General features: G+C 47.6%; 1 protein-coding gene across 6 annotated transcripts; it reads right to left on the reverse strand.

The window, feature by feature from the left end:
* Positions 1-4,203: 4,203 nt before the first annotated feature.
* On the reverse strand, positions 4,204-7,691 carry LOC109785886 (uncharacterized). 6 transcript variants are annotated; one of them, XR_006664371.2, is made up of 5 exons: positions 7,311-7,691; positions 6,115-6,159; positions 5,874-5,934; positions 5,315-5,394; positions 4,204-4,555 (listed from the first exon to the last, which is right to left on the reverse strand). XR_006664371.2 is itself a non-coding variant. In XM_045229031.2 (4 exons), exons 1-4 carry the CDS (start codon positions 7,676-7,678, stop codon positions 5,365-5,367), a joined length of 504 nt encoding a protein of 167 aa, XP_045084966.1. In that variant the 5' UTR covers positions 7,679-7,691; the 3' UTR covers positions 4,204-5,364. The 6 variants fall into 6 exon arrangements, 2 of the variants coding, with proteins under 2 accessions (XP_045084966.1, XP_020200057.1); XR_012185036.1 differs by having other exon boundaries at positions 4,204-4,552; positions 7,240-7,678; XR_002238195.4 differs by having other exon boundaries at positions 7,240-7,678.
* Between the last annotated feature and the right edge of the window lie 16,622 nt (positions 7,692-24,313).

Raw genomic sequence — 24,313 nt, forward strand, 5'->3', positions numbered from 1 at the left:
TCTTACAATGTCTGTACATTCAATTACTTTTCTTGTTTATCAGCCATTTCAATTGGAGGGGGTGATGGCAGTATCTGTGGGAGTAAAAACACGGTCTTCAGAAAAGATCATGCTACCTGTCGATGGAGGTAGAACCACGGTTGTACTTGCCCAAGAACCAGCCCCACCACACATAACCCAGACTCACGCAGATTGTACCCCTACCTAGTTGGACAGAGAACCAGCTACACCCCTTCTAACCCCAACCACAGGAGATAGTAACCCAGTTCCTGTTGACACATCACCGTCTCCATCACAGAGCACCCAAACACGATCAGTTAGTAAGGCAACTGCAGTGCCCAAAGCACGAGGACCACCACTCCAAACCCCAAGTCAACGCTTAAAGCAGAAGAAGAATTGTTCTCAGGTCAGGTTCCGTAGCTATGGTTCATACTACTTTGCTCTTGCATCACTGTATTTACTCATACCAACTAATTTCAAATTTGAAGGATGCGATTGAAACTCCAATGGCGCAATAGGTATGTTTTAAACCTGTTTCTTTAACATGTTTGCTGTTGTAACTTGCTCTATGTTGATTTCAATTTCAATTGAATAAACAGTTATGTTCTCATGCCATGCACATTACAAGTGTTGTTATTGCTGTGTAGTTTCCCACACTTATATTCTGTCTATGCTGCTTTGTCTTAAATAGATATGATTCGAACTGTATCTATCTTGATTTGGCAACATAAACTAGAATTATATAGACCATACAGTGACCATACTACATAGATATATGTTTGTTTCATGATGTTATCCTATCCACCTTACTACTGAACTGGTTTACCAAAATGAGTTTCATATACTACATTGTAAACCTGTGATGTGTTTGTTTGTTTTGTCTTTTAGAACGCGGATAAAATATTGGAGAAGAGTACCCCGTTATGCAATGGTAAAGGAAGTAATGTAGATAAGGTTCAAGATAGTGAGACATCCCTGTTGTTCTCCAAGAAAGCTGATAAAAACTATATTGAAGACATTGAGACAACCCCAAAGTCCTGTCTTGATGTAGTGTTCGAGTTACTGGCTACTACTGCTGGCACCAGCTCTTCGAACTCGCTGCCTGAATCAGTTCGGCTTCTTGAGTCTTAACTTCAAGTTGAAATACATCGATCAGATGTTATGCGACAGGAAGCCGAAGGACTGAGGAAGTCCCTGCAGAATTCAGATGCATACTTTCTGGTGCAACAGCAAGTGCTGGAGGATTTAAGCGCCAAACAAGAGAAAGTTAATAAGCTTGCTAAGCATCTTGCCAGCATTATGGGTACCCAGGATATTGTTTCTTGAGCTCTTCTGAAGTGGTTTCAGTTCTGGACTTGTTTTGCTGCGGCGTTTATATGCTGCTTTGTTCCCTATATTTGCACTTGTGGCGAACTTTGATGCCCAGTGGATGTAATATGTGTAATAGCCGTGATAGCCTAGCGTAAGTTGCTTGCTTATTTATTTCCTTATTGTCTTGTTTATTTGTTTTCTTGTAGTCAGTGCAGTTCTTTTTCCGCGGTTTGCTACTGGCCGCAATAACCTATTTTTTAAAACTAGGCCACATTAACAATGGGCTACATATTTACTGTAGTTAACATGGGCCTCCTACGGGCCATAGAAACAATGGGCCTTCTAAGGGCCGTAGAAACAATGGGCCTTCTACGGGGCGTAGACACAATGGGCCTTCTACGGGCCGTATCATCAATGGGCCTTCTACGGGCCGTATCATCAATGGGCCTTCTACGGGCCGTATGATCGGTTGGCCAAACATGGGCCAATAACACACCACATTATGGCCGTAAATGGGCTAGAGTTGAAATCGTCCGTTCATGGCCCGACCGACCATAATGGGCCGTCGTTAATCGGCCGTATTTGATGACGCTATGAAAACGGCCCAACGTATTAACGGGCCACAAACGGGCCGACTATAACCACGGGCTGGATTTGGCCCACAAGCAGAAAATGACAGTAACGGGCCGAAAGTAAACGAATGCTGGAAATGAGCCCAAGAATAAATGGGCCCTGAGAAGGCCGAAAGATAACATGGGCTGGAAACGGCCCAACGGAATAATGGGTCGTTAATGGGTATAAAGTGATACACTGTTCATTACGGGCCAGTTTTACCACGGGCTGTTAATGGGCCGAGGGTTACTAAGGGCCTCATATGGGCCAAAAGATGTCATGGGCCATACATGGGCCGGAAGTTAAAATGGGCTGAAATTATATTGGATGGCCCAGATGACGCTACTGGGCCTAATTCGGATAGGTCGTAAACGGGCCCTGGGTTAGCGGACTGTAAATGGGCTATATGCGAACAGGCCGTTAACAGGCTTGCCGTGGGCCGGCCCGCCACCTTTTGACCAAGTCAAACGGGCCGGCCTTTTCACAGGAATGGGCCTCTGTTGGGCCGTCCCACGTGTCGATGTATCATAGGCGCTTTGAGTCCAATGAGTGGATGACATCTGTCCCAACGGTGAGCCAACACATGTTTCCTCCGGCCAATGATGATTTTACACGTGGAAAATCTCCATTGGCCGGGGCTGTTAACGGGTTATCAGATCCAAAACCGGACCCGATAGCTTAACAGCGTTCCGTTACGGTGGATGCCACGTGTCGGTCACCCTTGACGAAAGCACTTCTGTGACGCGCAATTTATCGTCATGGAAGTGGACACTTCCGTGATGATAATTTTGGTAATGTCATGGAACACTTCTACGACAGCACAGGTATGACTATCTTGATTCTGTCATAAATATGTCATGGATGTACATGCATGACAGAAAACGTGACCTACTGTGACAAACACGTATCATCACGGAAGTGTATTTTTTTGTAGTGTCTGCCCCCTCCCCATTTATAGTAGGAGAAGGCCAACCAGCGCCCCACGATCACAGGTCATGATGGTTTTCCTTGCATGCAGCAGGGACTCATCAAGTCGGGCAATTGCCGAGGCAGCGTGGGGAAGCGGAGACACCCACGTCCAATCAACCGCCACGCGTCGACCAAGGCCGCAGGCTGTTGGGGCCCGCGGCGCTCCGCACTTGCCCTTTGGCTTCGCCTCGAAGCCAAGTCCGAGCGCGCCTTGGGCCCGGGGGCTACTGTCGGCGTTCTGGGAACGGGGGTCCCCAGACTTGCCTGCCTACGGCCCACGGCATGGCTCCACAAGCGGGCCCGTACGGCCCATCTTCACCAGCGAGCACTCAAGACCCTCGCGAGGGGCCAAGCGTCGCGAGGCGGACGACACAAGACCTCCTCGGGAGCGGCCTCACCAGGCTGGCTGGCGAGGGGCGGAGAGATCAAGGCAAGGCAAACCTCGCGAGGTTCCAATGACGTGAGCCATGACGACCAAGGCCAGGCGGGCGCCAGCGCGCACAGTGTCCTTGTTTCCTCTTTGGTGCTAAGAAGGCAAGCGCAGACGAGGAGTTCCGAGGCGTCAAGCAAAGGTTTTCATATCGGTGCAACGAGACCAAGACCAGCAGGACGGCAAGACGGAGGTCATCGTGGAGCCCAAGACGGCGTCACCACCAGAGCCTTTGGCAGGCGAAGACTACTTTTGTCAGGATAGCTTGTACTAGCTGTCCCCTTTCATATTGTCCGTTGTGGCATCCCTTCCCGCTCAATATTTAGGAAGAGGACCAGGGCCTCTATAAATAGGACTAGTCACCACAGTAGGAGGCATCGGATCCTCACCCACCAGAACTCATCTTGAGCGATCCTCACCCACACACCAGCTCACCAAGCACAAGAACACCTCTCCTCAGGAGGCTGCTCTTCCCTTGTACTGTTCATCCTCAGCCCAAGAGGCAATCCACCACCACCACACTGGAGTAGGGTATTACACCACAACGGTGGCCCGAACCAGTATAAATCTTGTGTCTTCGTGTTCTTTGGGTTCGGCGAGCTAGTCCGTGAGATTGTGGAGTGTGAGAGCGTGGGAGAGGAGAGATCTTCGTGCGCACCCCAGTGTTCGAACCTCAAGGGTCAGTACTAAAGCTATTTTTTAGGAGTAGCGCTTGTTTTACCCAGCGCTACTGGTAAATAATGATAGCAATAGCGCTTGTTTTTTTGCCAGCGCTACTAGTAAATGCTGATAGTAGTACCGCGTCCATGAGACACCCACGCTACTAGTAACGAATTAGGATTTGAAAAAAAAAAATCTACATATTCCAGTTTAGACATACATTTCATAGTACTCACATACATGCATTTCATAATACGTACATTTTATACATACAGTCAATCATACATATCTGATATAGATAATTAATACATATATATACAATATACGCCACGCCTATAGGTCGTCGGCGCCGGCGCCTCCACAACCCGTGCTTGATGGTGTTGATGTCATCGTCATCGCCGCCGCCGCAGCACCGTGAGGATGTCGTCGTCGTCGTCGTCACCGCCGCAGCCCCGTGTCAATGTCGATGTCGTCATCATCGTCGCCGCCGCCCCGTGTCGATGTCGAACCGCCGCAGCCCCATGTCGATATCATCGTCGTCCCCGCCGCAGCTTCAAGTCCATGTGTTCCCTACTAGGAACTCACAAATTCTGGAATTAAACAATTAACCAAGACCACTACTAGGAACTCACAAATTGTGGAATTAAACAATGAACCAAGACCACTACTAGGAACTCACAAAGAGCCTGGAGCAAAGCACTAAGTAACAATAGCAGAAACAAAAGCATATAGCAGCAGCATAGTATATATGAATTACAAGCAGTACCAAACAGGCCAATCCTAGAAATTGGGGAAAACCCAGCTTAAGAAGGATACAGTTCTAGGCATGACCACAAGTGAAAGGAGATAAGGAATTCCAAGGCAGTACCAAATCTTATTATAGATTCTGAATACAAGCTTTTGAGGCAAATTTCAACAAGCAAGGGCTGTGCACCAAGTAGAAATAATTCCCAGGTCATTCGCAAGCAAGCAAGAAGACATCAGCAACAACAGATGTATTACCAACATTGTACCCTTTACTGTCAGGTCATTTCAGTTTAACTCTTGGTTGAAGATGTATTATTGTTGTAGTACTAGTAATCATCGGCTGTAACAACACTTGGTGTGTCAATAAATAAGCATCAGAACCAACAATGATCTATCTAGCTACACAATGGTACTAGTATTACGGTCTATTTGACTAGCAGAAAAACAGAGTTGGTCTAAAATAGAACAGACGGGAGTTTGTAGGTACCAGGGTTATAGGTAAGTAGTTATAGGTAACCAATTTGATCCTAAGAAGTTAAGAGGAGAGGAACTCCATGGGAAGTATCATGTTTATAATGACACTACCTGCACCAGCTTTTCCCATGCTCTTTGTATGACTGATGAAGCACAAAGTTCTACCACAACACGATGCTCTCAAACAATTTCTGCAAAATATATTTGTTTAAACAGCAGGATCATCAGTGTTAGGTATCTCAAAGAATTTTTTTAATGGTTTGAAATGACAATGAGATGTAAACATAAACTACTGGCGAATTTGACCCCATTATAAAATTGACGGAGATGTCAAAAAGACACAATGTACATATAAATTTGTTGAATATTATATACGATACTCTTTATAGCAGCAATGGTAGACACTTATATAGGTGGATCGTGCATATCACTAAAATAATAAAGCACATCATTCTGATAAGTAAAACTGAATGCATGACTATATAATATGCTCAACTTGGAGCACCGTTCTTTTTGTGATTTTCTCAAAATACCAAGGACTGTACATAGGATACTAACATTGGGGAGCCAAATACATCATTGGATCTAACAAAAAGAGCCAGAAAATACAGAAAACTTGATGTTTTTCAGTGACTGGTACCGCAAATATTATGAGTTATCAGCTTATTACCTTTTCGTGCAATGGAGGCCAGATATTGGATCCCCTGGCAATCGCTGAACTAAAAGCAAGCCTGCAAAAAAAAAAGACACAAACATGGATAAATATTTCTAGACTTGCAGTAATATAAATCAGAACATCCCACTATTATTGCAAACCATGGAAGCACGGCATCCTTTGACTTCAAGATTGCATTCCCATCTATGACTAATTCCAGAGAGAGAGACAGAGAGGAGGTGGTCAAGAGAGGTACCTTCCATAGTGGCGGAGCTTGAAAGAAATCTTAGGAAGGCCGAACCTAAAAGTATTACGAAATCATACAACTATAATAAGTTAGGTTTTGCAGAATATTGAGAAACATAGATAATTATATTGATCCTACCCACATTAGCTTACGAAATATGTATTTAACTTCAATTATATATAAGCTACTTCATAACAAAAGAAACTGTACCAAAACACTAATTAACTATGAAGTAGTGAGTTAATCACTGCAGATCAGCTATTTGTTTCTTTCCGCTCCTAAATTGCATAAGAAAATCTTCAGCTGTTATTTTACTCTATGCTTACTAGCTACAACCTATTGGATATAAAAACACCTTCCATTGTACGTATTACTATGTAGCTTGTCTAAATAATCTCAAAGTATAAAATGCACGCTCGGCACTTGTGGTACAAAATGTAAAATCAATTGTTTTTCCCTTAACCATTACTGTCTCTAAACAACACTTTTTATTTAGCACAAAATCTGTGACCTAATTAGAACTTACTCAAAGAGTTGGACTTCAGTATAGCAAGATTAAATTCCCAGGGGGAGAGGGCGGGCAGATTGCTCTTGCTGCTGACAGGCTAACGTGTACATGGCGCTGGCGGCGCCTATGCATAAGCACGGCCGTGACGAGACATCAGCGGCCGAGGAGGCATCGGTGGCGGGATTAAACGCAAAAGAAATGTTTATAAGGTGATGATAAGTCATTACCAAGCAACCTGATAGCAAATTAATTCTTCTAAGCACAGAACAACATAAAATTAGTACGCATTTTGGTCCAATTGGTCAGGGCCCAAGATGCAGGTCAAGACCAACTATATCAACATCTATAAGAACCTCTCCCGTATGCATGCCTCCTATGCTACCGTACAAGAATTCCTACAAACAGTGCACACAATTACGCCAGCAATCATTCAGAATACTCTAGTACAGTACATGGAAATTGGTAGTAAACCAAACAAGTCACGGACATAATGAATGCACCAGCTCAAACATTCAATCGCTAGCAACCTAGTACAGCACCAAACGCTCATTCTTTTCAATTAAGAAAAGGCGGACAACCGATGCATCTAGCCTGCCGGCCGCAGATCAGCCGGAATCCACCCTTACCCGCCCCAGAAACACACAAAATCAAGCACCCAGGACTCGGAACAGCCGGGAGGAGGAGACACAAGCGGCACCTCGTGCTCGACGAGGGGCTTGCACTGCAGGAGCTGCTCGATCTGCTCGTCGAGGCCGCCACACGGATTCCCCATCCTCCCCTCCGCCCACCATGCACGCATCGACTCCTCCCCCGGCACGTCTCCGCTCCCCCGTCCGCCGGCGCCACGAACCCTGGCACCAGATCTATCGGGAGAGGCGACCGTGAGTGTGGGGAGGAGGGAGAGGAGGAGGCGTGAAGCGGCGAGATGTGCAGAGAGACAGAGGAGGACGCGGGTGGAATCACCGTCGTTTGGGGGCAGAGGAGGCATTGGCAGCGGCGGGATTGGGAGGAGCGGTGGTGGGGGAAAGATTTGGTGGGATGTGAGAGAGAGAGGGAGTGCCACATGCCGATTAGTTTGTAGCGCTGGGCAAGGGTGTCGCGCTGTAACTAAGTGGGCCGACCCTGTCTATCATAGTAGTAGCGAGGGGTGGTATACCCGCGTTATTACTATCAAACTTACTAGTAGCGCGGTTTTTATACCCCGCGCTACTACTATGGTCTATCTCGAGGCTACTCTGAGGATCACTTAGTAGTAGCGTGGGAACGGTAAGCCCACGCTACTGCTATTATCTAGTACTAGCGCACTATTTTTACCCTAAATCCGACATTTGGCACGCCAGGTAAGGGTGCGCTAAAGTCGATCCGTGCTTCATCGCTCCACCACAACCATGTCGGATGCTCGTCGCGCCTGCGCTGAGCGCCGGGCCGCCCTCGCCGTTCAGACGGCTCCCGTCGGCGGGCCTCCCCGTCGTTCTCCGTCGCCTGCCGCCACCGGCCCGGCGGGGAACGAGCAGCAAGCAACCTCGCTGCACCCCTCGGGTGCGGCGGGACGGTCAGACCGCCACTCCGTCGCTGACCCCTGCCCGTTCGTCGTCCCACGCTCGTCGCGCTCCCACGGACGCGCAGGCCGCGCTACTCATGGCACGCGAGCTCCTGCGTTACCGCCCCGTCGGCGACCTCTACGAGGACTGGCTGGACCACATCGCCGAGCTCATCAGCGCCGCAGGGGGCTCCCCTGCACCGTCCCTCTCGCTGCCTCGCCCTCCGCCAGCTATAGGTGACGTGGCTCATGAAGCGCCTCCACCACCTTTGCACCAAGACGGCGCTCTCGCGCCAAGGCACGCGGCCCCGTGACGCGACCCGCCGCGCCAGGAACCCGCGCGTGAAGAAAGAAGCTGTCAAGAAGTCCCTCGGCCGTAAGAGAACGCTCCACCACTCCCCGCACCGCCAGGTCAGGATCACTTGCCGCGGCAGGGCCTTGCACCACTTGCCGTGGCGGCGCGCAGGCACCAAGATCATGCTCCACCTCCACGGTGGGCCCGGGTGACCACGGCAGGCTGCCGTGCCTTCACCCCCGAGCTGCATAGCGTCGCCTGGCCGGGCAAGTTCAAGCCGGATCTGCCTCCTCGCTACGACGGCACCCCCGACCCCGCAGAGTTCCTGCAGCTCTACGAGCTGAGCATCGAGGCGGCTAACGGCGAGAAAGTCATGGCGAACTCGTTCCCCATGGCGCTCAAGGATGGTGCGCGCTCGTGGCTCCTGAACCTGCCTCCCGGCTCCATCTCCTCCTGGAATGAGATGCGCGACCGCTTCATTGCCAACTTCCAGGGCACTCGCGACCGCCCCCCGGCCGCGGGTGACCTACGCCGCGTCAAGCAGCAACCAGGAGAGACCCTCCAAAAGTACATCCAGCGCTTCAACAACGTTCGCCTCAAGATCCCCAAGGTGACAGACGAGGCCATCATCTCGGCGTTTTCTGATGGCGTCCGCGACGTCAAGATGAAGGAGGAACTCGCCATCCACGAGAAACTGTGCACGTCTCTGGAGTTCTTCAACCTCGCGACCAAGTGCGCAAGAGCTGAGGAGGGACGCCTTTCCCTCCTCAAGCTCCCGACTGCCGACCGGGAGGAGAAGAAAGCCAAGGCCAAGGACGTGAAGCGCAAGGGAGTCACCGTGCTCGCGGCGGAGCCGGACACGAAGCGCGGCAGGGACCAGCCTGAGTCATCCAAGAGCAGCCGACCGTTCTGCGCCTTCCGCAACGTGCACAGCCACAACACCAATGACTGTCAAGAACTCAGGGCCATTCGCGATGGACGCTTCGATCGACGCCCCGAGCGCAACGACCGGGGCTACGGCCGAGGAGGACGACGCGGCGGAGGACACTAGGACGACTGTGGCCCATGCCAGGAGTGGCGCAACCGGCCTCGTGAGGACCGTTGGCAGGACCAGCCTCGCAAGGACGCCTGGAGGGATCAGCCTCGCGAGGACTGCCCCCAGGGCAACGCCGGTCTTCCTCCGCTGCCTCCACCACAAAGAAGGAATGACGACCACCATCAGGACAAGGGGGCTGGGGGCTTCCATGAGCCGCACGCGATCGCCTACATCTTGGGCGGAGCTCAAGCCCCGGCCTCTCAACGCATCTTCAAGCAGTTTGCTTGCGAGGTGAATGCAGTCCTCCCCAGGCTCGAGGCCACGCGCCCTCTCAGGTGGTCCAAGTGCGCCATCACCTTCAGTTCGGCAGATCAACTCAAGTGCGCGGCAACCGCTGGCGCTCTCCCGATGCTTTGTTCACCCGTCATCAGCAACGTACAAGTCACCAAGACCCTCATCGACGGCGGCGCAGGGCTCAACGTCCTGTCCGTCGAGAGGTTCGACAGCCTTCAAGTGCCATACGATCAGCTTCAGCCTACCAAGCCCTTCTCAGGAGTGACTGACGGCTCCACCACGCCGTTAGGGCAGGTCCGCCTTCCCGTCACCTTTGGAGAATGCAAGAACTACCGCACCGAGCTCATCGACTTCGACGTCGCTCACATCCGTCTGCCATACAATGCCATCCTCGGATACCCGGCCCTGGCCAAGTTGGCAGTGACGCACCACGGCTACAACGTCCTCAAGATGCCAGGAAGCGGCGGGATCATCACAGTCCCCTGTGAGGAAAGAGATGCGGTGTGCTCCCTCGAGCGCGCCTTCCAAGCAGCGTCAATCGAAGACCCCGACAACAATGCAGCTCAGTACCCTCCTGAGGCCATCCCCAAGAATAAGAAGCAGCTGCTTCGCACAGGGCCTCAGGAGAGCGGTGCCGCAAGTGGTACCTCGTCAGGATCAGCGCCCGCGCCTGGGGCGCCTCCCTCCCTCGCATAGGAAGGCGCGCCCGACGCCCTCCTCGGGCAGGGCTCGGGGGCTCTGTTCTGGAGGGCCTCAGACCTTGCCAACGTCACGAGGGAGGCGCTCGGGCACCACATGGAGGCGTGCTTTGCAGCACGTTTCCCTCAGGAGGACACCGGACGAGGAGCGCCCGACGCTCAGGAGTTCATTACCAAGACCACTCAGGAACTGCAGGATGCAAGGACCATGCGCGGCGGACGCCGCTCACCGGGCGCAGATCCCCATCCAGGCGAGGATGTCGGGCTGCGCGTTTGCATCGACGTCCCAGGGCTCAACAGGGCCGTGTCTCAGGAGCCCTTCTGTCCTTCGCGCGTGGGACGCTGCGAGGGCCCACCTCACAGCTACGTTCGCATGCCCTTTGGCCTGCCGAGCGTGGGTCCACCTTCCAGCGTGGCCTACGGAGCATCTTGGCGGGTCAGGAGGCCAGGCACCACGCAGTCCTGGCGGAGATGGAGACGGTCCTCAAGGAACCACCTGGACCCCCTGGGCCTCCTGAGGCTCAAGGCCTCGGTGGCTCGTGAGGAGCAACCCCTGCACCACGCATCTTCAGCTACCCCAACACCCCTACACGACGGAACCAGGTGACATCTTTCAAGTTCTTTTAGCTGGGAGCGCCCCTCGGGCTGCATCATTCCCAGGCCGCGTGGGTCCGTCCCTGTGGCATGTATCTCTTTACATCTTTAGCTTACCTTGCTGGGGGCGCCCAACGGGCTGCATCATCCCCAAGCCACTCGGGTCTGACCCAGTGGCACGTATCTCCCCTGCGTTTACTTGAGCCAGTTTGCTTTCCATGCTTAATCTATCTATGACTATCACCTGCTTAATTGTCACCCACCACGGGAGCCGCTCACCCCGGCACGGCGCTTGTGCATGGGTCCGTCCCTGCAACGTTGACAAATCTGAGCGGTCGAGCTCTGGCCCGCGGCACGCCCCGCGCGCGTCACCTCACCAGGCCCTCAGTGCCTTCACTCTCTCGCGAAGCGACCAGTGGCCGGCCGGCAATTATAATGGAAATATGGGCCCCTCCTCGCGTTGACTTGCAGGAACCTCCCGAGGATAACAGCGGGCGGTACCGCGGGCTCCCTCTCCTCCCATGTGATTCGCTTGCGCGTTAAAAGGGGGGCTCCTGAGCATCGCGACTCAGGAGCTCTTACTGGCTCTCCAGCCCTCACCCCCTGGCCTTGACCACGGCATCGCGACCTGGCATATCAGCGGCGGCTGAGCTCGCTCGAGGGCTGGGACCTGAGGACGTAGAGCATCAGGAGAGCATGGGGAAGAGGAGGAGACTTGCATGGGCCTAACCTGGCTATGCTACGACCGCTTACGCACGAGTCTGGCGCCTCGCGAAGGACCGACCCTGGATTGCCAAGGTAAGTTTCACGCTCGGGTCAACCAATCGCTACGACATAGTGTTCTCATTTGTGTTGCCCCGCTACGGCAACGTAGCCTCCCTTTCCTACCCCTGGGCGGCCGCTTGCACGCTAAAGGGGACCTCCTGAGCATCGCGTCTCAGGGGCTCTTACTGGACCTCGGGCCGCTCACCTCCTGGCCTTGACCATGGCATCGCGACCTGGCATACCAGCGACGGCTGCAGCCTGCCTGGGGACCGGGACCTGTCAGCGTAGAGCACCAAGCCGTCGCGAGGTTGGAAAGGGGAAACCGAGCCGGGACGGGACACACACATGCACAATTTCATAATAAGGATAATATCAACAAAGGACATTGCGGACCCTTTACACACCCCCACGGGGTACTTCTCAATCCCTCGCAGGAAACAACTTCTAGGAGCCCTATCTACACGCGCCCGGTGGACGACGCCATCATCAATAGTGGGCCACGGGAGGCTGGCGCCAACCTCATCCAGATCAGCGGCGGCGACGGCCGGATGCTGCAGCCTTGCTCCAGGCACGGCGAGAGCTTGGAGGCACGTAGCTGTCGTCGCTCGTCTCCGGAGTCTCATAGAGCTCGGGAGAATCGCTGGACCCCCAGGCGTCGTTGCTGCCTCCCGAGGAGCCGCTGGCGACGTGAACAGCGGGCCTTGCCCCTGCTGCGACGCCGTCCTGACGCCCCTTCCTGGGCAGCACTCCAGGCGGCGGCCTTCCGCGTCGAAGACCTTGAAGGACAGCGTGGAGGCGCCGTCGTACTCGAAGTGGATCGCGAGGGTGCCTTCCGCACGTCACGCTCGAGCGACCTCACCCCAGCCTCGGGTCATGAAGATCTCGCCTGAGGGGACGGCTTCAACTTCCGCTCCAGTCGCCGGCGCGTCGTAGTCGGCGTGCTGTAGCCAAAGCTTGAGGGGCCCCCTCGGCGGCATCTTGGCAGAGAAGAAGGAAGGGAAGCTGATCCAAGTGCGCGGAGGCATCGCCGCCCACAGCACAAGTTCGCGCGAGGAATCCACGGCCTGGACTCCGGGGGCGGCGACGTGTGCCACCGCGGTGCAGAGACCATGGCCGCGGCGCGCGCGGCGCCGCTCACCGCTTCTTCCTCCTGAGCCCTCAGCTTGGGCGTACAGGGGCAACAAATACCCAGGAGGAGGCCGCTTGTACCAAGGCCTTGTCACCTCCTGCATCACCGCCACGTCACGGCGGTGGACCGGCCTCTTCTTCGGCGGAAGCGGCCCTGGCTCATTGTGGGGAGTCTTTCCCTTCTCCGTAGCGGAAAACCTTCGGATTGGCGCCATTAGTGTCGCTACCAGCAATGGAGCAAGGAAGGAGGAGCGAGCAGGGCAAGAAGAGATGGGCGACGGGGGCTCTGCCCCCCTCCCCATTTATCGCAGGAGAAGGCCAACCAGCGCCCCCACGATCATAGGTAATGATGGTTTTTCCTTGCATACAGCAGGGACTCGTCAAGTCGGGCAGTTGCCGAGGCAGCGTGGGGAAGCGGAGACACCCATGTCCAATCAACCTCCATGCGTCGACCAAGGCCGCAGGCTGTTGGGGCCCGCGGCGCTCCGCACTTGCCCTTTGGCTTTGCCTTGAAGCCAAGTCCGAGCGCGCCTTGGGCCAGGGGGCTACTGTCGGCGTTCTGGGAACGGGGGTCCCCAGACTTGCCTGCCTGCGGCCCATGGCGTGGCTCCACAAGCGGGCCCGTACAGCCCATCTTCACCAGTGAGCACTCAAGACCCTCGCGAGGGGCCAAGCCTCGCAAGGCGGACGACACAAGACCTCCTCAGGAGCAGCCTCACCAGGCTGGCTCGCGAGGGGCGGAGAGATCAAGGCAAGGCAAACCTCGTGAGGTTCCAATGACGTGAGCCATGACGACCAAGGCTAGGCAGGCGCCAGCGCGCACAGTGTCCTTGTTTCCTCTTTGGTGCTAAGGAGGCAAGCCCAGGTGAGGAGTACCGAGAAGTCAAGCAAAGGTTTCCATATTGGTGCAACGAGACCAAGACCAGCAGGACGGCAAGACGGAGGTCATCATGGAGCCCAAGACGGCGTCACCACCAGAGCCTTTGGCAGGCGAAGACTACTTTTGTCAGGATAGCTTGTACTAGCTGTCCCCTTTCAAATTGGTCGTTGTGGCATCCCTTCCCGCTCAATATTTGGGAAGAGGACCAGGGCCTCTATAAATTGGACTAGTCACCACGGTAGGAGGCATCGGATCCTCACCCACCAGAACTCATCTTGAGCGATCCTCACCCACACACCAGCTCACCAAGCACAAGAACACCTCTCCTCAGGAGGCTGGTCTTCCCTTGTACTGTTCATCCTCAGCCCAAGAGGCAATCCACCACCACCACACTGGAGTAGGGTATTACACCACAACGGTGGCCCGAACCAGTATAAATCCTGTGTCCTCGTGTTCTTTGGGTTCGGCGAGCTAGTCTGTGAGATTGTGGCGTGTGAGAGCATGGGAGAGGAGAGATCTTCGTGCGCACCCCAGTGTTCGAACCTCAAGGGTTTTGCCGGAACCCTAAAGCCGACAACCCAGTTACGTTGTGACGTTTGATAGCACACTAAGTGTTCCTCCGGTATTCAGGAGTTGCATAATCTCATAGTCATAAGAACATGTATAAGTTATGAAGAAAACAATAGCAACAAACTAAACGATCATCGTGCTAAGCTAACGGATGGGTCAAGTCAATCACTTCATTCTCTAATGATGTGATCCCGTTTACCAAATGACAACTCTTTGTCCATGCTAGGAAACTTAACCATCTTTGATTAACGAGCTAGTCAAGTAGAGGCATACTAGTGACATTCTGTTTGTCTATGTATTCACACATGTACTAAGTTTCCGGTTAATACAATTCTAGCATGAATAATAAACATTTATCATGATATAAAGAAATATAAATAACAACTTTATTATTGCCTCTAGGGCATATTTCCTTCAATTGCAATGTTGTTAGTATGAATTCTTTGAATATCCAAAATGCTAATGATGATTGCACAAGTCATGACAAAAATGTTTCTTATAAGCATGTCACTTTTTGTGGAGTGAATTGGGAGTGCGTTTGCACACCAGAAAGGGAAGATAGATTTTGTAAGAAGCATAATATTTAGAAACAAAAAGGTTGCAAGAGAGGCTAGATGATTGTGCTGAAAGATTTACTTTTTTCCGCCATCCTTGTGAACTTTGCAATGAACATGGTCACTTAAATCTTCAATGCAGATTCTTTCATGATCAATTAGTGTCCAAAAATTGTGATAACTTGATTACCCATGAGCATCATAAAGAGCTTAGTCTTCTTTTGGGGTATGAAGAAATGAAACGTATAACTAAGGATATTCCAAAATTTAATCTCAAGAGATTTCTTGATTTTGATTTAGAGGAAATTTATATGTTTTGTGTGGTAAATTGCATTGAGAATCCTTATATTGCCAACTATCTAAAGTCAAGAAAACAAATAAAATATGAAGATAGTACTAATGAAAGGGAAAATATTTCCCAATACCCTCCTAGTGTTTATTATGATGAATCAGGTAACGAGGAGGAGCTTCCTATCCAACCAATCTCATCAATAAGAAGCTTGAAAGGATTAATTAAACCCACACATGATGTGGTGAAGAAGAAGAAAAGAAGAAAGAAGAGAGGTAAAAAGGTATCTCTCCCAAATAATGTTGCTCCTATTATTGTTGTGCTCCATGAAAATGAGTAAAAAATAATTATGGAGGATGATGTCACTTGATGATGATATTGCTTCTATGTCTTATGGCACAATGTCCGAGAGCACTATTGATGATGATTTTGCTATGCCTATTGCTTTTTGTGCTGATTATGATTGGCAAGATAATGGTACTTCTGAAATCTTGGAAATCTTTTCAGCACTTGCTTGGAAGAATATGATAATAATGTTTGATATACTATTGGTGCCATTCATGCTATTGATAAGAATGATTGTGATGATATGCAAAACCACAAGCTTGGGGATGCTATGTTTGATGAGTATGAAATGTTTGAAGATTTATTTGCTGGAAATAATGCTTGTCCTAAGCTTGGGGATGCTTTGCTTAATGAATATGATCCCTTGATTCCTTCTACTTTCGATAAGAAAATTTATTATGATGATAGCATGCCTCCTATTTATGATGATTACATTGATGAAAGTGGGTTTGGAAGAGTGTCAACTCTAGGTAGTAGTGATCCCACTATTTTGGAGGGCGTTGAATCTTATTACAATATTGATGAAAGTGGATTTGGAGAGGTCATGACTTTATTTAGTGATTCATCCACTATTTTGGAAGAGGTTTCAATTGTTTATGACGATCAAGTTGCTATCTATGATGATTATTATGATGATATGTATGCCATAAAGAGTGATAAATCTTCTATGCTTGTGCATCATGAAAAGAGTTCTGTATGTGATAGTTATATTGTTGAATCCTTTCATGATGTCTCTGAAAATTATTATGAGGAAGGAACTTATGTTCTTACATATCTCAATAATATCAAGTTTCTTCTCTATGTGTTGATTGTTTTGAAGTTGCACTTGTTTTGCCTTCCTATGCTAGTTGATTCTTGTTCCCATAAGTTGTTTGCTCACAAAATCCCTATGCATAGGAAGTGGGTTAGAACTAAATTTTCTAGTCATATGCTTCATGATGCTCTTTTCATGTTTCAATTCTTATCTTTTATGCGAGCATCATTGAAATCATCATGCCTAGCTTAAAAGGCATTAAAGAAAAGCGCTTGTTGGGAGACAACCCAACACTTTTACCTACTATTTTTGTGTGTTAAAATCATTATGCTACTGTATTAATAATGCTTTATTGCTTTGTTTCAATAAAGTGCCAAGCAAAGCCTTTGGGATCATGTTGGGTGATAGTTGATTTGACCCTGCTGAAAAACAGAAACTTTTGCGCTCACAAAAATAAGTATCATTTTTAACAAAAGAGTGATTTTGTGTTGATTATTTTTGTGGAAGTTTAATATACAAATTGCTCACGTGGTCCAATTTTTTTCATAATTTTTGGAGTAGCAGAAGTATGGTAGTTATCCAGATCATTACAGACTGTTCTGTTTTTGACAGATTATGTTTTCAATGCATAGTTTGCTTGTTTTATAGTTTCTATGGCTTATATTGCTCAATATAAGTTGTGGAAATGATATTCTACAGTAGGCATTGTGTGAGAACAATTATGAATCTTGTCTTTGACAGTACCAAAGTGAAATGGTTTGCTCTTTATCATCCTGACCTATCTCACAAGTTTCGTTAAGTTTTGCGTATTGAAGTTTTCAAGTTTTGGGTGAGATGATGATATGAGGAGAATAAGGAGTGACAAGACCCTAAGCTTGGGGATTCCCAAGGCACCCCAAGTTAATATACAAGGAATATCCAAGCAACTAAGCTTGGGGATGCCCCGGAAGGCATCCCCTCTTTCGTCTCCAACATTATTGGTAACCTTACTTGGAGCTATGTTTTCATTCGTCACATTATATGAGTTTTGCTTGGAGCGTCAATTTATTTTGTTATGATCTGCTTGTTGTTATTTAGAATAATGTTTTGCATCCTTTATTTCAATAAAAGTGGCATTGATAGCCTTTGCCATGCTTATCTTGCAAGTATACATGTTGCTGTTTGAAAACAGAAAGTTTATCGATGTTGCAAAAATTCCCGAGGAAAGTCAAATGTGATAAAATGTTGAAACTTTTTGCATAATAAGCTTTGATAAATTTTCTACAGTGTGGTAGAATTTTATAATGTTTGGAGATAGGGAAGTATTAATACTCTTGCATTCTTTATAGACTGTACTGTTTTGGCAGATTGTTGTTATGTTTGCATTGTTTGCATATGTTTGCTTGTTTAATGATTCTATTTGAGGATAGGAGTATTAAATATGCAAAGGCATTTAGTATGCAATGTGGAATACTAATTTTAGTGATTTGCTACAGTAGAGAATGATAAAGTTTTTGCACTGGTTTATACTAACTTATCTCACGAGTTCTTGTTGAGTTTTGTGTGGATGAAGCTTTTGAGATTTAGGAAAACCATGATATGCGAGGAATTAAGGAGACACAAAAGCTCAAGCTTGGGGATGCCCAAGGCATCGCAAGTTAATATTCCAAGAAGTCTCAAGCATCTAATCTTGGGGATGCCCCGGGAGGCATCCCACCTTTCTTCTTCAACAATTATCGGTTAGTATCGGTTGAGGCTAAGCTTTTGCTTCAACACATGATGTGTGCTATCCTTGATATGTCATTTTGTTTTGTTTTGCTTGCTGTTTTAATAAAATACTTAGATCTGAAAGTTTTAAATAAGAGAGAGCCCTCACATAGCTATCTATTTACTTAACTACTCGATTGATCTTCACTTATATCTTATTGGAGTAGTTTGTCATTTACTCTTGTGTTTCACTTATATCCTATGAGTAAAATTGTTGAATGAATTGAATATCATGAAGCTGAAATCATATCATGCCTAGTGGTACCTTCACATTTGGGTTTAGAAAGTGAAACCTTTTGAGGCTTGACAATCACAATATTAGTCATACAAGCAATTCATGAATAATTAGTATAAGGAAGAGAACTTTCAAATGCAAATACACTATCCTAGAAATCTTTTGTGATTGTGAGCCCTCATCAAAATATTATATGCCAAAATTGTTGACGTTGGACAAGGAAGACAACGTAATGGTTTATGTTTGTTCATATTCACATAGAAGTCATATTGTCATAGATCCTTCAACATGTGGTGCTTGCCCCCATCTTTGCTAGCCAAAAAAATCCGCACCAAGTAGAGATACTACTTGTGCATCCAAAAATCCTTAAACCCAAATCTTATTTTCAAGAGTCGACCATACCTACCTAAGGATTGAGCAAGATCCTTCAAGTAAGTTGTCATCGGTGCAATGAGGCAATAAAAATTGCTTCTAAAAGTGTTAGATCATTTAGTGTAAGAGAAAATTGAGCGTTATACGAACTTATGATGGCAAAGCAATAAAAGCGACGGACTGCATAATAAAGGTTAATATCATAAGGGGCAATATAACATGATGTTCTTTTGCACTAAGGGGTTGATGATACAAACAAATAAGCGCATGGCAACCTCTGCTTCCCTCTGTGAATGGCCTATCTTTTAATTTTCAGTATTCATTTTTATGCAAAGAGTCAAAGTTATTCTCTCTATTCCATTTTTATTTTCTCTTTTGGCAAGCATCATGTGGTGAGGAATGATCTAGGCACATATGTCCAGTTGAATATGGGTAGCATGAGTTATTATTGTTGACATCACCCTTGAGGTGAATACGTTGGGAGGCAAAACAATAAGCCCCTATCTTTCTATGTGTCCGGTTGAAACGTTTTGCTCATGTGTACGCGGTGAGTGTTAGCAATCATCGAAGACTATATGATGGTTGAGTATGTGGAGCTCTTACTTAAACTCTGTTGAATAAGTTGAATTACAATTGCTTGGTGACTAAGAACATAGGTTGTTGAGTTTCAAGAGAGTTCATTGTTTGAACCTTAACATGTGAATTGGTTGCCACTATAACATCAGAAGTTTCATAAGAAAGAATTGTTGTTATGATGCTAGGAAAAGTGATTGAAATTGTCATTGATCAAACTTATGCACTTTGCTAGCATTCACACTTCATAAATTATTTCTTTTATCGTTTACCTACTCGAGGACGAGCAGGAATTAAGCTTGGGGATGCTAATACGTCTCCAACGTATCTATAATTTATGATGTATTCATGCTGTTATTTTATCATTCTTGGATGTTTTACAATCATTTTATAGCAACTTTATATCATTTTTGGGACTAACCTATTGACCTAGTGCCCAGTGTCAGTTGCTGTTTTTTGCTTGTTTTTTACATCGCAGGAAATCAATATCAAACGGAGTCCAAACACCGCGAAACTCCACGGAGGATTTTTATGGGCTAGAAGACTCCCGATGGTCCAAAGAAGCACCTGGGGGGTGCTCCCAGGGGGGCACAACCCACCAGGGCGCGCCAGGCCCCCCTAGCACGCCCAGGTGGGTTGTGCCCACCTTGGTGGCCTCCCGTACCCCTTCTCTGCACTATAAATTCCCAAATATTCAAAAACCCTTCGGGCTTAACCTAGATCAGAAGTTCCACCGCTGCAAGGTCTCTTTATCCACCGAAAACCAATCTAGCTCCGTTCCGGCACCCTGCCGGAGTGGGGAATCATCACCGGTGGCCATCTTCATCATCCCCGTGGCCACCACGATGTGGAGGGAGTAGTCCACCCTCAAGGTTGAGGGTTTGTACCAGTAGCTATGTGTTTAATCTCTCTCTCTCGTGATCTATATCATTGGATTTTTTAATATAGTCGGATCATATGATGTTTGTACCCTCTATACTCTTGTTATGATGGATTGAATCTTTACCCTTTGAAGTTTTGTCTTGTTGGATTGAATATTCAGAGATGAGAACACATGATATATGTCTTGCGGTATGAATACTTGAGGTGACAATTGGGGTATCTTATTGATTCACTTGACATATGTTATGGCATTCAAGTCGCGGATTCCCGCGGTGATATTGGGGCAATCTATGCATAGGGGTTGATGCATGTTTTTCTCTGGTAGAAACTTCGGGGTCTCTTTGTAGTTCTTTGTTTGGATAGGGTACATGAATATGAATTTGCTTTGGTGTTATCTTAGTACGAACTCTAGGATAGATCGAACGGAAAAAATAGCTTTGTGTTATTTTAGTACGAACTCTTGAATAGATCGAATGGAAAGAATAGCTTTGAGGTAGTCTCATAACCTACAAGCAATATCTATATTTTGTTTTCCGCTAATAGGAACTCGGGAGTGATTCTTTATTACACTTTGATAGGTAATCATATGATCCAACTATGTTAGCACTATTGGGAGATTGCACTAGCGAAAGTACGGACCCTAGGCCTCATTTTTAAGCATTGCAATACCGTTTTTGTGCCTGTTTACTAATTGCTACCTTGCTATTTTTATTTGTTCAGATTATAAAAATATATTTCTATCATCCATATTACACTTTTATCATCATCTCTTCGCCGAACTAGTGCACCTATACAATTTGCCATTGTATTAGGTGTGTTGGGGACACAAGAGATTTCTTGTATTTGGTTGCAGGGTCGTTTGAGAGAGACCATCTTCATCCTACACCTCCCACGGATTGATAAACCTTAGGTCATCCACTTGAGGGAAAATTGCTACTGTCCTACATAACTCTGCGCTTGGAGGCCCAACATGAGTCTACAAGAATAAAGTTGCGTAGTAGACATCAACCCACAGGTACCAATCTGAGGTTTTGAGACAAAGATTGAATACAAGAGATGAACTAGGGTTTGAGATGAGATGGTTGATAACCCACAAGTATATGGGATCCCAACAGTTTTTGAGGGTAGAGTATTCAACCCAAATTTATAGATTCGACACAGGGGGAGCCAAAGAATATTTGCAAGTATTAGCAGGTGAGTTGTCAATTCAACCACACCTGGAGATTAAATATCTGCAGAAAAGTGATCAGTAGCAAAGCAGTATGATAGTTTTGGTAATAGTGGTAACAATAATAGTAACGGTAGCAGTGATAGCAATGATTTTGTAGCAAGTGTAACAGTAACAATAGCAATATTAACTTAGCAAAAGCAATATGTAGGAAATTCGTAGGCATTGGATCAGTGAATTCATTGGATGATATGCATCATATAATAGTCATAACCTAGGGCGATACAAAACTAGCTCCAGCTCATAAATATAATGTAGGCATGTATTCCGTAAATAGTCATGCGTGCTTATGGAAAGAACTTGCATGACATCTTTTGTCCTACCCTCCCGTGGCAGCGGGGTCCATATGGAAACTAAGGGATATTAAGGCCTCATTTTAATAGAGAACCGGAACAGCATTAACACATAGTGAATACATGAACTCCTCAAACTACGGTCATCACCGGAAAGTATCCGGACTATTGTCACTCCAGGGTTTACGGATCATAACACGTAATAGGTGAATATGACTTGCAAGATTGGATCTAGAAGATAGATATAATTGTGAATAGATAAATGGTTCAGATCTGAAATCATGGCACTCAGGCCCTAGTGACAAGCATTAAGCATGGCAAAGTCATAACAACATCAATCTCAGAACATAGTGGATACTAGGGATCAAGCCCTGATACGTCCATTTTACATCATGTTTTCTTACTGTTATTTATAATATTTTTATCCATAATAATGCTTTTTGGAGTAATTCTAATGGCTTTTCTCTCATAGTTTGCAAGGTATACATCAAGAGGGAGAATTCTGGCAGCTGGAAATCTGGACCTGAAAAAGCTACGTCAGGCCACCTATCCTGCACATCTCCAAATGAGCTAAAACTCGACGAGGATTTTTATGGAATATTTAAGAAATACTGGAGCCAATAAACACCAGAGGGGGGCCACTAGGTGGGCACAACCCACCTGGGCGCGCCAGGCCCCCTGGCGCGCCCTGGTGGGCTGTGGCCTCCTCGGCCCACCTCCGGTGCCCATTTTCTAGTATATAAGTCATTTTGACCTAGAAAAATAAGGGGAAGACTTTAGGGACGGAGCACCACCATCTCGAGGCGGAACTTGGGCAGGAGCACTTTTTCCCTCCGGCAGAGCGATTCTGTCGGGGGAACTTCCCTCCCGGAGGGGGAAATCATCGTCATCATCATCACCAACACTTCTCCCATCTTGGGGAGGGTAATCTCCATCAACATTTTCACCAGCACCATCTCATCTCAAACCCTAGTTCATCTCTTTTATTCAATCTTGTTACCGGAACTATAGATTGTTGCTAGGGGGTGACTAGTAGTGTTGATTACATCTTGTAGTTGATTACTATATGGTTTATTTGGTGGAAGATTATATGTTCAGATCCATTATGCATATTAATACCCCTCTGATCATGAGCATGTTGATTATTTGTGAGTAGTTACTTTTGTTCTTGAGGTCACAGGAGAAATCATGTTGCAAGTAATCATGTGAACTTGATATGTGTTCGATATTTTGATAGTATGTATGTTGTGATTCCCTTAGTGGTGTCATGTGAACGTCGACTACATGACACTTCACCATAATTGGGCCTAAGGGAATGCATTGTGGAGTAGTAAATAGATGGTGGGTTGTGAGAGTGACAGAAACTTAAACCCCAGTTTATGCACTATTCCATAAGGGACCGATTGGATCCTAGAGTTTAATGCTATGGTTAGGATTTATCCTTAATACTTTTCTCGTAGTTGCGGATGCTTGCGGGAGGGTTAATCATAAGTAGGAGGTTTGTTCAAGTAAGAACAGCACCTAAGCACCAGTCCACCCACATATAAAATTATCAAAGTAGCGAACACAAATCAAACCAACATGATGAAAGTGAGTAGATGAAATTACCGTGTACCCTCAAGAACGCTTTGCCTATCATAAGAGACCATTTTGGCCTGTCCTTTGACTCAAAAGGATTGGGCTACCTTGCTGCATACTTACTGCTACTATCGTTACTTGCTTGTTACAAATTATCTTGCTATCAAACTACTCGCTACTTACAGTTTCAGCACTTGCAGACATTACCTTACTGAAAACTACTTGTCATTTCCTTCTGCTCCTCGTTGGGTTCGACACTCTTATTTATCGAAAAGAGCTACAATTGATCCCCTATACTTGTGGTTCATCAAGCCCTAACAAAACTAACTCGATTACATGATGAATCTCATTCGACTCCTCACCAACCAGCGAGCCTATGAAGGAATTACTCACTCCCGGTGGGAAGCGTCATGGAATTGGCGATGAAGGAAGGTTGGTGATGACGAAGATCGAAGACCCCCCTCTCTGGAGCCCTAAACGGACTCCAGATCTAGCCTCCCGATGAAGAACAGGAGGTCGTTGTCGGTGTCAAAACCGGCAGATCTCGGGTAGGGGGTCCCGAACTGTGCGTCTGAGGATCAATGGTAGCAAGGGACAATAGGGACACAATGTTTACCCAGGTTCGGGCCCTCTTAAAGGAGATAAAACCCTACGTCCTGCTTGATTATATTCAATGAGAATAGGGGTTACAAGAGTTGATCTACCTCGAGATCGTAATGGCTAAACCCTAGCTGTCTAGCCTATGAGAATTCTGATAGCCCCTACAAGCTAAACCCTCCGGTTTATATACACACCGGAGGGAGGGTCATACAAAGTCGATTTACAGAGGAAGCAAATACATCCGGACACCAAAACTTGCCGTTCACGCATATAGGAGTCCTACCCGGACACGGGGGGATAACCTTCGGCTTCTATCTTCATGGCCCATTAGTCCGACCCTTATTAAACAGGTCGGGCACGCGAGGACCGCCTAATCCAGGACTCCCTGAGTAGCCCCCAAACTTGCCTTCAATGACGATGTAGTATCCGACTTGTGTCTTCGGCTTTGCAA

This window comes from Aegilops tauschii, chromosome 5 (genome assembly GCF_002575655.3).
Source record: "Aegilops tauschii subsp. strangulata cultivar AL8/78 chromosome 5, Aet v6.0, whole genome shotgun sequence".
NCBI classification, from domain to species: Eukaryota; Viridiplantae; Streptophyta; class Magnoliopsida; order Poales; family Poaceae; genus Aegilops; species Aegilops tauschii.